The 14,734-nt window shown below is 60.6% G+C and overlaps 1 protein-coding gene across 7 annotated transcripts in view; it reads left to right on the top strand.

Moving 5' to 3' along the window:
- LOC122545274 (IQ motif and SEC7 domain-containing protein 1-like) overlaps positions 1-14,734 on the top strand; it is a 307,064-nt gene that overhangs the window by 198,480 nt on the left and 93,850 nt on the right. For all 7 annotated transcript variants that reach the window (XR_015755540.1, XM_087985256.1, XM_087985255.1 and 4 more), the window contains 2 exons: positions 2,681-2,951; positions 7,458-8,797. Coding sequence is in view for 6 of the 7 variants with exons in the window: in XM_087985254.1 (XP_087841380.1) it covers positions 2,681-2,951; positions 7,458-8,797 (1,611 nt within the window). In the remaining variant the exon portion in view is untranslated. The remainder of the gene's footprint in view (positions 1-2,680; positions 2,952-7,457; positions 8,798-14,734) is intronic.

The following is a 14,734-nucleotide window of genomic DNA, read 5'->3' as shown; positions in this document are numbered from 1 at the left end:
CTTACTCCAGACCCACAGCAACATGGTTGGCTCTTAACTGCCCTCTGGGTAATTAGGGATGAGTAATTAATGCTGGCCTAGTCAGTGATGCCATCATCCCAATGGGTGAATTTTAAAACAAAGGGAATATTTCCTCTTTTGCAATGTAGGGCCAACCTGTCATCATCGAATCCCGACAGTGTGGAAACAGGCCATTCAGCCCAACAAGGCCACACCTACCCTCTGAAGAGTAACCCACCCAGACCCATTCCTCTACCCTCTTACTCTACATTTCCCCCTGAGTAACGATCCTAGCCCACCCATCCCTGAACACTACGGGCAATTTAGCAATGGCCAATTCACCCTAACCTGCCCATCTGTGGACTGTGGGCGGAAACCGGAGCACCCGGAGGAAACCCACGCAGACACGGGGAGAACGTGCAAACGCCACATAGACAGTTTGCAGTGTGATTTGGACAGACAGAGTGTGTGGGAAAGTACAGGGCAGACCCCGGAACGTGGATCAGTGTGAGATTCCCGACTTTGGGAGCGATGTTACAGTGGGATTTGGACAGGCAGAGTGTGTGGGAAAGTACAGGGCAGACCCCGGAGAACATGGATCAGTGTGAGATTCCCGACTTTGGGAGCGATGTTACAGTGGGATTTGGACAGGCAGAGTGTGTGGGAAAGTACAGGGCAGACCCCGGAGAACATGGATCAGTGTGAGATTCCCGACTTTGGGAGCGATGTTACAGTGTGATTTGGACAGGCAGAGTGTGTGGGAAAGTACAGGGCAGACCCCGGAGAACATGGATCAGTGTGAGATTCCTGACTTTGGGAGTAATGTTACAGTGTGATTTGGACAGACAGAGTGTGTGGGAAAGTACAGGGCAGACCCCGGAGAACGTGGATCAGTGTGAGATTCCCGACTTTGGGAGCGATGTTACAGTGTGATTTGGACAGACAGAGTGTGTGGGAAAGTACAGGGCAGACCCCGGAACGTGGATCAGTGTGAGATTCCCGACTTTGGGAGCGATGTTACAGTGGGATTTGGACAGGCAGAGTGTGTGGGAAAGTACAGGGCAGTCCCCGGAACGTGGATCAGTGTGAGATTCCCGACTTTGGGAGCGATGTTACAGTGTGATTTGGACAGACAGAGTGTGTGGGAAAGTACAGGGCAGACCCTGGAGAACGTGGAGTCAGTGTGAGATTCCCGACTTTGGGAGCGATGTTACGGTGGGATTTGGACAGGCAGAGTGTGTGGGAAAGTACAGGGCAGACCCCGGAGAACATGGATCAGTGTGAGATTCCCGACTTTGGGAGCGATGTTACAGTGGGATTTGGACAGGCAGAGTGTGGGAAAGTACAGGGCAGACCCCGGAGAACGTGGATCAGTGTGAGATTCCCGACTTTGGGAGCGATGTTACAGTGTGATTTGGACAGACAGAGTGTGTGGGAAAGTACAGGGCAGACCCCGGAACGTGGATCAGTGTGAGATTCCCGACTTTGGGAGCGATGTTACAGTGGGATTTGGACAGGCAGAGTGTGTGGGAAAGTACAGGGCAGACCCTGGAGAACGTGGAGTCAGTGTGAGATTCCCGACTTTGGGAGCGATGTTACGGTGGGATTTGGACAGACAGAGTGTGTGGGAAAGTACAGGGCAGTCCCAGGAACGTGGATCAGTGTGAGATTCCCGACTTTGGGAGTAATGTTACAGTGGGATTTGGACAGGCAGAGTGTGTGTGAAAGTACAGGGCAGACCCCGGAGAACGTGGATCAGTGTGAGATTCCCGACTTTGGGAGTGAATGCAGCAAGGCAGGTTATTATTTGACCAGCTGTAAATTGAGGGGGTGGGGGGGTGGGGGGTGTTCACTGACATCTGGGTGGCCTTGTTCCCCCCCCCCCCCCCCACTCACTGTAAGGAAACATTGCAGGGGGCAGCAGGTGGTGCAGAAGGTAAATGGGAAATGGGCCTTTACAGAGAGAGGATTCAAGGACAGGGGCAGGGAGGCCTTGCTGCAGTTGGACAGGGGCCTGGGGGAGAGACCGTACCTGGAGGATTGTGTGTGTGTTCAGTTCTCCGTATCTGAGGAAGGATGTCCTGGTGATGGAGGGAGATCAGTGAAGGTTTACCAGACTGGGTCCTGAGTTGGCAGCACTGACAGATGGAGAGAGACTGGATCGGTCACGATTAGATTCACTGGGAGTTTAGAAAAATGAGAGGGGGGAGGGATCTCATAGAAACCTCAAAACGTTCGAACAGGATTAGACGGGGGAATGTTCCCGAGGACGGGGGGAGAGTCCAGAACCAGGGGCTCAGAGTCTGAGGATACGGAGCAGGTCATGAGGAGAAATGTCTCCATCCAGAGCGTGGGGAGCCTGGGGGATCCTCTGCCACAGAAAGCAATTAACGGCACAACATGGAAGACTTTCCAGAACGAGTACGGGGGAGAAAGCGGGAAACAGGGGACTGTATTGGATGACGAGCCGTGATCATACTGAATGGGAGAGCAGGCCAGAGGGGCCGAATGGCCTTTCGCTGCTCCTGTTTGGTCAATGGTTTGAGATGGTGATGCAAAGTGTCGGGGGGTGGGGGGGGGAGATTCCCAGTCGGACGGGGGAAGGTGGGGCTTGTTGTAAGAGTGTGGGTGACATTGTTTTTCCTCCCCCCTCCCCCTCACCCCCGCCCCCCCCGGACAGTTTGGAGGCCGACACACAGAGCAGCGAAGCGGGCACCATTGTGGACAGCCCCTGCAGTCAGGGCCCGTACCGCTGTCACCCTGACTTCAGGCAGGATTCGTATGAGCTAGCGTCGAGCCGTAGCCAGTGCGCGGAGCTGCAGTGGGCACAGAGAGCACGGCACCAGCCAGCCAGCTTGGCACTGCGCAAGCAGGAGGAAGAAGATGCCAGCAAACGGCCCAAGTCCCTCTCGGACAGCTACGAGCTCTCCACGGACCTGCAGGACAAGAAGGTACAAGGGAGATGGCAGCCTGAGAGGGGGGGGGGGGCGCACTGTGGGCAGGAAAACCCGGAGCAGGAGAAAGGCTATTCGGCCCATCGAGGCTGCATCGCCTTTTGCTGCAATCACAGGGTGGTCAGCAGCATTCCCCCCCAACACCTTCCCACCAAGCCTTTCACATCCCGCCTTGCCTATCAAAAACCCAGCTACTTCGAGCTTAATAACAGACAAAATCTGTGCTCACACCGCCCGTCCACGGACAGAGTTCCAAAGACTCTTGACCCTTTGAGAGAAAAAGATTTTTTGTCAATCCGTCTCCCCCTTTGGCTCTTTATCCCGTTTCCTCTCTATCCCCGTCTCTGGGTCTTTATCCCATTCCCCCTCTATCCCCGTCTCCCCCTCTGGGTCTTTATCCCGTTCCCCCTCTATCCCCGTACCCCCTCTGGGTCTTTATCCCATTCCCCCTCTATCCCCGTCTCCCCCTCTGGGTCTTTATCCCGTTTCCTCTCTATCCCCGTCTCTGGGTCTTTATCCCATTCCCCCTCTATCCCCGTCTCCCCCTCTGGGTCTTTATCCCGTTCCCCCTCTATCCCCGTCTCCCCCTCTGGGTCTTTATCCCGTTCCCCCTCTATCCCCGTCTCCCCCTCTGGATCTTTATCCCGTTCCCGCTCTATCCCCGTCTCCCCCTCTGGGTCTTTATCCCGTTCCCCCTCTATCCCCGTACCCCCTCTGGGTCTTTATCCCATTCCCCCTCTATCCCCGTCTCCCCCTCTGGGTCTTTATCCCGTTTCTTCTCTATCCCCGTCTCTGGGTCTTTTTCCCATTCCCCCTCTATCCCCGTCTCCCCCTCTGGGTCTTTATCCCGTTCCCCCTCTATCCCCGTCTCCCCCTCTGGGTCTTTATCCCGTTCCCCCTCTATCCCCGTCTCCCCCTCTGGGTCTTTATCCCATTCCCCCTCTATCCCCGTCTCCCCCTCTGGGTCTTTATCCCCTTCCCCCTCTATCCCAGTCTCCTTCTCTGGGTCTTTATCCCAATCCCCCTCTATCCCCGTACCCCCTCTGGGTCTTTATCCCATTCCCCCTCTATCCCCGTCTCCCCCTCTGGGTCTTTATCCCCTTCCCCCTCTATCCCAGTCTCCTTCTCTGGGTCTTTATCCCAATCCCCCTCTATCCCCGTACCCCCTCTGGGTCTTTATCCCATTCCCCCTCTATCCCCGTACCCCCCCTGGGTCTTTATCCCATTCCCCCTCTATCCCCGTACCCCCTCTGGGTCTTTATCCCATTCCCCCTCTCTCCCCCGGTGTTAGCGGCATCTTGGATCAGAACATTCCATTATTCAAGGAATCTGTTTACACTGTGTTTTCTGGAAGGGAATTTGAAAGACTCCCAACTCTCAGTGATAGGAATTCTCCTCCTCTCTGTGATAACTGGGTGATCCCTTACTTTTAAACAGTGACCCTCTAGTTGTAGATTCCACCCCCCCCCCCCAACAGTAAACATTCCGTCCACATCCTCCCTTAGCATAGAGTCCTACAGCACAGAAACAGACCCTTCGGTCCAACCTGTCCATGCCGACCCGATATCCTGACCTTATTTAGTCCCATTTGGCAGCACCCAGTCCATACCCCTCTCCACCCTTCCTGCTCTTATACCCATCCAGGTACCTTTTAAATGTTGTACCTGTACCAGCCTCCACCACTTCCTCTGGCAGCTCATTCCATATACACACCACCCAACAGGTTACCCAATAGATCACGTTTAAATCTCGCCCCTCTCACCTTAAACCTCTGCCCCCTAATTTTGGACCCTTCCACCATGGATCTTAGATGTTTCACTCAAATCTGCTCTGACTCTTAACTGCAGCCAACGCAAATCCAGTCCATCCAGCTTTTGCTCATAAAACAATACGTCACATTCCAGGGAATATAACTTCTCTGAACTGCCTGCAACACAGTCACATCCTTCCTGAAGTGAGGAGGCCGATACTGTACACGGTCCTCCAGATGTGTTCTCACCGGTGCCCTGTATAACTGGAGCATAACCTCCCTCCTCCTGTCTTCACTTCCCCTCACAATAAACCCGAACATCCCACGAGCTTTCCCGATTACTTACTCATGCACCAGGACACCCAGATCCCTCTGCATCTCAGAGCTCTGCAACCTCTTCCCATTGAGATAACATGCCTCTATTTTCAGGTTTCCTGCCAAATTGGACAAATTGCCCCCTCACTCGGTCTATCCCTATCCCTTTGCAGCCTCCTAACGTCCTCTTCATAACTCACTTCCAGAGTTCTCTTTGAATCAGCAGGAACTTTGGTGACAACGTTCGAACCCTTTCCCCCAAACCATTTCTATAAATTGTAAAGAGATGAGGTCCCAGCACTGAGCCCCGTGGGACACCACACGAGACATTTATTGCTATTTTCTGCTTCCTGTTGGCCAGCCAACCTTTTACTGTGTCAGTCTGTGACCCCCTACACCACACTATAACCTTTGATACGGCACCTTATCACGTATTGTCTGGGACTTTGTCCACTGCATCCACGATGTTTTAGCCCATCTGGTTCTAGCCCTCAGCTCCTTCAGCCACGATAGAGCAGCAAGGTAGCGCACTCCGCATGGACCCAATGGTCTCTTCTCATTCCAGTTTGCGGTTTTCGTGGGTTATGGGCTTCACAGGCAAGGGACCCACCGCTCTCCAATCACCCCTTGAACTGAGAGTCTCAATCTGCTATTTCACAGGGTGGAGTGGAGGGAGGCGCATGGCCCTGGGGTCCGGAGTACCCTGTAGATCCCGACCTGGGAATGATGGAAGGTACCTCATCCGAAAGGCATCAATTATCGTAAAAAACCCATTGATCCAGTTCTGGGTCGACCATGTGAGACCACACACAGTGACGTGGTTCACCAGCCACTCAATGGGCACAAACAAGATGGAAATTTGACAGCCCCCACAGCCTGAGAGTTTTAGGGAAATTGAGGCACTTCCAGACTCAGAGGGGTTAAACACAGTCCCAGAGTCTGAGGGGGATTTAACCCAGTCCCAGAGTCTGAGGGGATTTAACCCAGTCCCAGAGTCTGAGGGGGGTTTAACCCCGTCCCAGAGTCTGAGGGGGATTTAACCCAGTCCCAGAGTCTGAGGGGGGTTTAACCCAGTCCCAGAGTCTGAGGGGGGATTTAACCCAGTCCCAGAGTCTGAGGGGGGTTTAACCCCGTCCCAGAGTCTGAGGGGGATTTAACCCAGTCCCACAGTCTGAGGGGATTTAACCCAGTCCCAGAGTCTGAGGGGGTTTAACCCAGTCTCTGAGTCTGAGGGGCGTTTAACCCAGTCCCAGAGTCTGAGGGGGGTTTAACCCAGTCCCAGAGTCTGAGGGGGTTTAACCCAGTCTCTGAGTCTGAGGGGGGATTTAACCCAGTCCCAGAGTCTGAGGGGGGTTTGACCCAGTCCCAGAGTCTGAGGGGGATTTAACCCAGTCCCAGAGTCTGAGGGGCGTTTAACCCAGTCCCAGAGTCTGAGGGGGGTTTAACCCAGTCCCAGAGTCTGAGGGGCGTTTAACCCAGTCCCACAGTCTGAGGGGATTTAACCCAGTCCCAGAGTCTGAGGGGGTTTAACCCAGTCTCTGAGTCTGAGGGGGGTTTGACCCAGTCCCAGAGTCTGAGGGGGATTTAACCCAGTCCCAGAGTCCGAGGGGCGTTTAACCCAGTCCCAGAGTCTGAGGGGGGTTTAACCCAGTCCCAGAGTCTGAGAGGCGTTTAACCCAGTCCCAGAGTCTGAGGGGGGTTTAACCCAGTCCCAGAGTCTGAGGGGGGTTTGACCCAGTCCCAGAGTCTGAGGGGGATTTAACCCAGTCCCAGAGTCTGAGGGGGATTTAACCCAGTCCCAGAGTCTGAGGGGGGTTTAACCCCGTCCCAGAGTCTGAGGGGATTTAACCCAGTCCCAGAGTCTGAGGGGGATTTAACCCAGTCCCAGAGTCTGAGGGGGGGTTTAACCCAGTCCCAGAGTCTGAGGGGATTTAACCCAGTCCCAGAGTCTGAGGGGGATTTAACCCAGTCCCAGAGTCTGAGGGGGGTTTAACCCAGTCCCAGAGTCTGAGGGGGGTTTAATCCAGTCCCAGAGTCTGAGGGGGGTTTAACCCAGTCCCAGAGTCTGAGGGGGGTTTGACCCAGTCCCAGAGTCTGAGCGGGATTTAACCCAGTCCCAGAGTCTGAGGGGGATTTAACCCAGTCCTAGAGTCTGAGGGGGATTTAACCCAGTCCCAGAGTCTGAGGGGATTTAACCCAGTCCCAGAGTCTGAGGGGGGTTTGACCCAGTCCCAGAGTCTGAGGGGGATTTAACCCAGTCCCAGAGTCTGAGGGGGGTTTAACCCAGTCCCAGAGTCTGAGGGGGGTTTGACCCAGTCCCAGAGTCTGAGGATATTTGATGTTCTTCCTGTTTGATTCTAACCCTCTCTCTCTCTCTCTCTCTCTGTCTCTGTCCCCCACCCCTCCCCCTGCCCCTCCCCCTCCCCCTGCCCCTGCAGGTCGAGATGCTTGAGCGGAAGTACGGGGGCTACTTTCTGAGCCGGCGAGCTGCACGGACGATCCAGACTGCCTTCCGCCAGTACCGGATGAACAAGAACTTTGAGCGGCTGCGCAGCTCCCTGTCTGAGAGCCGGATGTCGCGTCGCATTGTGCTGTCCAACATGCGCATGCAGTACTCCTTCGAGGAGTACGAGAAGAGTCATGGAGCCAGCTTCGAGAGTAAGCAGGCGTCCGTGCGTTCTGAGCAGACCGGCCTGGGCTCCCGGAGCCACTCGGAGCGCAGTGACCAGTTCGGGGGCCTGGACGTGGATTCGACCACTGCCTCCAGTGACTTCACCAATGAGATCACGGAGCTGGAGGACAGCTTCTCGAAGCAGGTCCGCACTCTGGCTGAGTCCATCGACGACGCTCTGGGCTGTCGCCCTGTACCACCAGGCACCGCGGCCGGTGACGAAGGGGATTCCTTTGACAGCCGCAGCTGTGAGACCCGGCAAGGCAAGAACGAGGACTCGGCCACCACCTACAGTGACATGACCGTCTACATCGACGAGGGAGATGCCCCACATTCGGCTCCCGCCTCTCCCCTCTCCTCGGAGCGGGCTCCCAGCTCAGAGCAGGAGCTTCACCCCCACCATCACCCTCTCCACCACCCCCACCCGCACCCCCACCCCCACCACCATCACCACCACCACCCAGCAGCCCCGGGAGTGCCCGAGTACTGGGGGAGGGAGGCAGACGGTGGGCGACGGGTACCGGGCTGCGTGGAGTGCCGCGATTACCGGCGACGGGCTGCCCACCTGCCCCTGCTGACCATCGAGCCGCCCAGCGACAGTTCGGTGGACATGAGTGACCGCTCGGACCGCGGGTCGCTCAGCCGGCAGCTGGTGTACGAGCAAGAGCCCCCTCCCCCTCCCCCGCCTCCCCCCAAATCCGCCCCGGTGCCCATCCCGGTGCCCGTTCCCCTCCCGGTGCACCGGTCTGTCCCACCCCCGGCCCCAGCCACCGCCCCACCACCTCCCCCTCCTCCTCCCCCTCCCCCACCACTGCCCCCCTCCCGCTCACCTCTGCCCCTACGGCCAATGGCCAACAGCGACGGGCGCAACGGCAAGGCCGAGGCGGAGCTATCAGACGCCGACAACGACAGCCTGAACTCCAGCGTCAACTCCAACGAGACCATCAACTGCAGCACGGGCTCATCGTCCCGGGACAGCCTGAGGGAGCAGACGCTGTGTAAACAGACCTACCACAAGGAGACCCGTCATAGCTGGGACTCACCAGCTCTCAACAACGATGTCATGCAGAGGCGTCAGTACCGTATCGGCCTCAATCTCTTCAACAAGTAGGTGTGGGCGTGACACCGCCCAGCGTCCCCCACCCACCCCCCCACTCCCCCACCCACACCCTCCCCCACACACTCCCACCCTCACCCACCCACTCCCACCCCCCCACTCCCCCACCCACACCCTCCCCCACACACTCCCACCGTCCCCCACCCCCACTCCCAGTACCCAGTACCGTATCGGCCTCAATCTCTTCAACAAGTAGGTGTGGGCGTGACACCGCCCAGCGTCCCCCACCCACCCCCCCACCCACCCCCCACCCACACCCTCCCCCACCCACTCCCACCCTCCCCCACCCACTCCCACCGTCCCCCACCCACACCCCCACTCCCCCACCCACTCCCACCGTCCCCCACCCACCCCCCCACCCCCCACCCACACCCTCCCCCACCCACTCCCACTCTCCCCCACCCACTCCCACCGTCCCCCACCCACCCCCCCACTCCCCCACCCACTCCCACCGTCCCCCACCCACCCCCCCACCCCCCACCCACACCCTCCCCCACCCTCCCCCACCCACTCCCACCGTCCCCCACCCACCCCCCCACCCACACCCTCCCCCACCCACTCCCACCGTCCCCCACCCACACCCTCCCCCACCCACTCCCACCGCCCCCCACCCCCACTCCCAGTACCCAGTACCGCATCGGCCTCAATCTCTTCAACAAGTAGGTGTGGGCGTGACACCGCCCAGCGTCACCCGCCCTCCGTCCCCCACCCACCCCCCACCCACACCCTCCCCCACCCACTCCCACCCTCCCCCACACACACCCTCCCCCACCCACTCCCACCCTCACCCACCCACACCCTCCCCCACACACTCCCACCCTCCCCCACCCACACCCTCCCCCACACACTCCCACCCTCCCCCACCCACACCCTCCCCCACCCACCCCCCCACCCACTCCCTCCCCCACCCACTCCCACCGTCCCCCACCCCCACCCTCCCCCACCCACTCCCACCGTCCCCCACCCCCACTCCCAGTACCCAGTACCGCATCGGCCTCAATCTCTTCAACAAGTAGGTGTGGGCGTGACACCGCCCAGCGTCACCCGCCCTCCGTCCCCCACCCACCCCCCCACCCACACCCTCCCCCACCCACTCCCACCGTCCCCCACCCCCACCCCCAGTACCCAGTACCGCATCGGCCTCAATCTCTTCAACAAGTAGGTGTGGGCGTGACACCGCCCAGCGTCACCCGCCCTCCGTCCCCCACCCACCCCCCCACCCACACCCTCCCCCACCCACTCCCACCGTCCCCCACCCACACTCCCAGTACCCAGTACCGCATCGGCCTCAATCTCTTCAACAAGTAGGTGTGGGCGTGACACCGCCCAGCGTCACCCGCCCTCCGTCCCCCACCCACCCCCCCACCCACACCCTCCCCCACCCACTCCCACCGTCCCCCACCCACACTCCCAGTACCCAGTACCGCATCGGCCTCAATCTCTTCAACAAGTAGGTGTGGGCGTGACACCGCCCAGCGTCACCCGCCCTCCGTCCCCCACCCACCCCCCCACCCACTCCCACCGTCCCCCACCCACCCCCCACTCCCCCACCCACACCCTCCCCCACACACTCCCACCCTCCCCCACCCACACCCTCCCCCACACACTCCCACCCTCCCCCACCCACACCCTCCCCCACACACTCCCACCCTCCCCCACACACTCCCTCCGTCCCCCACCCACCCCCCCACCCACTCCCACCCTCACCCACACACTCCCACCCTCCCCCACACACTCCCACCCTCACCCACACACTCCCACCCTCCCCCACACACTCCCACCCTCACCCACCCCCACTCCCAGTACCCAGTACCGCATCGGCCTCAATCTCTTCAACAAGTAGGTGTGGGCGTGACACCGCCCAGCGTCACCCGCCCTCCGTCCCCCACCCACCCCCCCCACCCACACCCTCCCCCACACACTCCCACCCTCCCCCACACACTCCCACCCTCCCCCACACACTCCCTCCGTCCCCCACCCACCCCCCCACACACTCCCACCCTCCCCCACACACTCCCACCCTCACCCACACACTCCCACCCTCCCCCACACACTCCCACCCTCACCCACCCCCACTCCCAGTACCCAGTACCGCATCGGCCTCAATCACTTCAACAAGTAGGTGTGGGCGTGACACCGCCCAGCGTCACCCGCCCTCCGTCCCCCACCCACCCCCCCACCCACACCCTCCCCCACCCACTCCCACCGTCCCCCACCCACACACTCCCACCCTCACCCACCCCCACTCCCAGTACCCAGTACCGCATCGGCCTCAATCTCTTCAACAAGTAGGTGTGGGCGTGACACCGCCCAGCGTCACCCGCCCACCGTCCCCCACCCACCCCCCACCCACACCCTCCCACACCCACTCCCACCGTCCCCCACCCACCCCCCCACCCACACCCTCCCCCACCCACTCCCACCGTCCCCCACCCACACCCTCCCCCACACACTCCCACCCTCCCACCCCCACTCCCACCCTCCCCCACCCACACCCTCCCCCACCCACTCCCACCGTCCCCCACCCAGCCTCCCCCTCCTCCCGCACCCAGCCTCCCCCTCCTCCCACACCCAGCCTCCCCCTCCTCCCCCACCCACTCCCACCCTCCCCCACCCACACCCTCCCCCACCCACTCCCACCGTCCCCCACCCAGCCTCCCCCTCCTCCCGCACCCAGCCTCCCCCTCCTCCCACACCCAGCCTCCCCCTCCTCCCCCACCCAGCCTCCCCCTCCTCCCCCACCCACTCCCACCGTCCCCCACCCACACCCTCCCCCACCCACTCCCACCGTCCCCCACCCAGCCTCCCCCTCCTCCCCCACCCAGCCTCCCCCTCCTCTCCCACCCAGCCTCCCCCTCCTCCCGTACCCACTCCCACCGTCCCCCAACCAGCCTCCCCCTCCTCCCCCACACACTCCTACCCTCCCCCACACACTCCCACCCTCCCCCACCCACTCCCCCACCCACACCCTCCCCCACCCACTCCCACCGTCCCCCAACCAGCCTCCCCTCCTCCCGCACCCAGCCTCCCCCTCCTCCCCCACCCAGCCTCCCCCTCCTCCCGCACCCACTCCCACCCTCCCCCACCCACACCCTCCCCCACACACTCCCACCCTCCCCCACACACTCCCACCCTCCCCCACCCACACCCTCCCCCACACACTCCCACCTTCCCCCATCCACACCCTCCCCCACACACTCCCACCCTCACCCATCCACACCCTCCCCCACACACTCCCACCCTCCCCCACACACTCCCACCCTCCCCCACCCACACCCTCCCCCACACACTCCCACCTTCCCCCATCCACACCCTCCCCCACACACTCCCACCCTCACCCATCCACACCCTCCCCCACACACTCCCACCCTCCCCCACACACTCCCACCCTCCCACCACCCACCCACACCCTCTCCCACACACTCCCACCCTCACCCACACACTCCCACCCTCCCCCACCCAAACCCTCCCCCACACACTCCCACCTTCCCCCACCCACACCCTCCCCCACACACCCCCACCCTCACCCACCCACACCCTCCCCCACACACTCCCACCCTCACCCACACACTCCCACCCTCCCCCACACACTCCCACCCTCCCCCACCCACCCTCACCCTCCCCCACCCACCCCCACTCCCAGCACCCACCATCTCCCACTGTCCTCTCCCCCACCCAGCATCAACCGTCCCCCACCATCCCCCTCCCCCACCCAGCACCGATCATCTCCCACCGTCCCCCTCCCCCACACAAAACCCACCGCCCCCCACACCCACACAGCACCGACCATCTCCCACCGTCCCCCTCCCCCACCCAGCACATACTGGCCCCCACTGTCCCCTCCCCCACCTAGCACCCAGCACCCACCATCCCCCTCCCCCACCCAGCACCCACCGGCTCCCACCATCCCCCTCCCCCACCCAGCACACAGCGTCCCCCTCCCCTACCCAGCACCACCGTCCCCATCCCACACCCAGGACCAACCGTCCCCTCCCTCACCCAGCACCAACTGTCCCCCACCGTCCCCTTCCCCACCCAGCACCAACCGTCCTCCACCGTCCCCTCCCCCACCCAGCACCCACCGTCTCCCACCGTCCCCTCCCTCACCCAGCACCAACTGTCCCCCACCGTCCCCTCCCCCACCCAGCACCCACCGTCTCCCACCGTCCCCTCCCTCACCCAGCACCAACTGTCCCCCACCGTCCCCTCCCCCACCTAGCACCCACCGTCCCCTCCCCCACCCAGCACCCACCGTCTCCCACCGTCCCCTCCCCCACCCAGCACCCACCGTCTCCCACCGTCCCCTCTCTCACCCAGCACTAACAGTCCCCCACCGTCCCCTCCCCTCCCAGCACCCACCGTCCCCTCCCCCACCCAGCACCCACCGTCTCCCACCGTCGCCTCCCCCACCCAGCACCCACCGTCTCCAACCGTCCCCTCCCTCACCCAGCACCAACTGTCCCCCACCGTCCCCTCCCCCACCCAGCACCCGCCCTCCCCTCCCCTACCCAGCACCCAGCACTCAGCATTGCATCAGCCCCTAACGCTTGGACAAGTAGATTCTGACACAACGTGTCTACACCGGTGTGTACATCCTCCCCCAACTTACCCAACCCACTCTCACTCCCCCTCCATCACTCACTCTATGTCTCTCTCTCTGATCACTCTCTACCTCACTCACTCTTCTGCCCCTCTCTGTCTCTGTGACCCTCTCTGGTCTCTCTCTCTATCTCATTCATCTGTCCCTCTCTGCGTGTCTCTCTCTGGTCTCTCTCTATCTCACTCCTCTGTCCCTCTCTGTCTGTGTCTCTGGTCTCTCTCTACCTCACTCCTCTGTCCCTCTCTTTGTGTCTCTCTCTGGTCTCTCTCTTTATCTCACTCCTCTGTCCCTCTCTGTCTGTGTGTATCTCTGGTCTCTATCTCACTCCTCTGTCCCTCTCTGTCTGTGTCTCTCTCTGGTCTCTCTCTAACTCACTCCTCTGTCCCTCTCTGTCTGTGTCTCTCTCTGGTCTCTCTCTATCTCACTCCTCTGTCCCTCTCTGTGTGTCTCTCTCTGGTCTCTCTCTATCTCACTCCTCTGTCCCTCTCTGTGTGTCTCTCTCTGGTCTCTCTCTATCTCACTCCTCTGTCCCTCTCTGTCTGTGTCTCTTTCTGGTCTCTCTCTATCTCACTCCTCTGTCCCTCTCTGTGTGTCTCTCTCTGGTCTCTCTCTACCTCACTCCTCTGTCCCTCTCTGTCTGTGTCTCTCTGGTCTCTCTCTCTCTCACTCCTCTGTCCCTCTCTGTGTGTCTCTCTGGTCTCTCTCTATCTCACTCATCTGTCCCTCTCTGTCTGTGTCTCTCTCTGGACTCTCTCTATCTCACTCCTCTGTCCCTCTCTGTCTGTGTCTCTCTCTGGTCTCTCTCTATCTCACTTCTCTGTCCCTCTCTGTCTGTGTCTGTTTGGTCTCTCTCTCTCTCACTCCTCTGTCCCTCTCTGTGTGTCTCTCTGGTCTCTCTCTATCTCACTCTTCTGTCCCACTCTGTGTGTCTCTCTCTGGTCTCTCTCTATCTCACTCCTCTGTCCCTCTTCAACACGTAGATGCCAATGGTCTTTGACTGCACCCAGCGGGTACCCCTGGCTGCACAACCACTGCGGGGCTCCCTCCCTCAACCTTAGCAAAACCCACCACCCCAACTACCATCCATGTCCCCATGTAAACCAGGCTGAAAGTTTTCCTCCTGTGTCAGGCTCAAAGCTGAATTGCCCCATTCCTGTGTAACAGGCTGGAGGAGCAGGAGGGAGGGGCTGAATGGCCTCCTGTTCTTGTGTAACAGGCTGGAGGAGGAGGGGCTGAATGGCCTCCTGTTCCTGTGTAACAGGCTGGAAGAGGAGGTGCTGAATGGCCTCCTGTCCCTGTGTAACAGGCTGGAGGAGAAGGGGGCTGA

This window comes from Chiloscyllium plagiosum, unplaced genomic scaffold (genome assembly GCF_037043375.1).
Source record: "Chiloscyllium plagiosum isolate Xiang-an unplaced genomic scaffold, Cpla_swu_hap1 HiC_scaffold_51, whole genome shotgun sequence".
Taxonomy (NCBI): domain Eukaryota; kingdom Metazoa; phylum Chordata; class Chondrichthyes; order Orectolobiformes; family Hemiscylliidae; genus Chiloscyllium; species Chiloscyllium plagiosum.
This window is presented reverse-complemented; position numbering and strand designations above follow the sequence as displayed.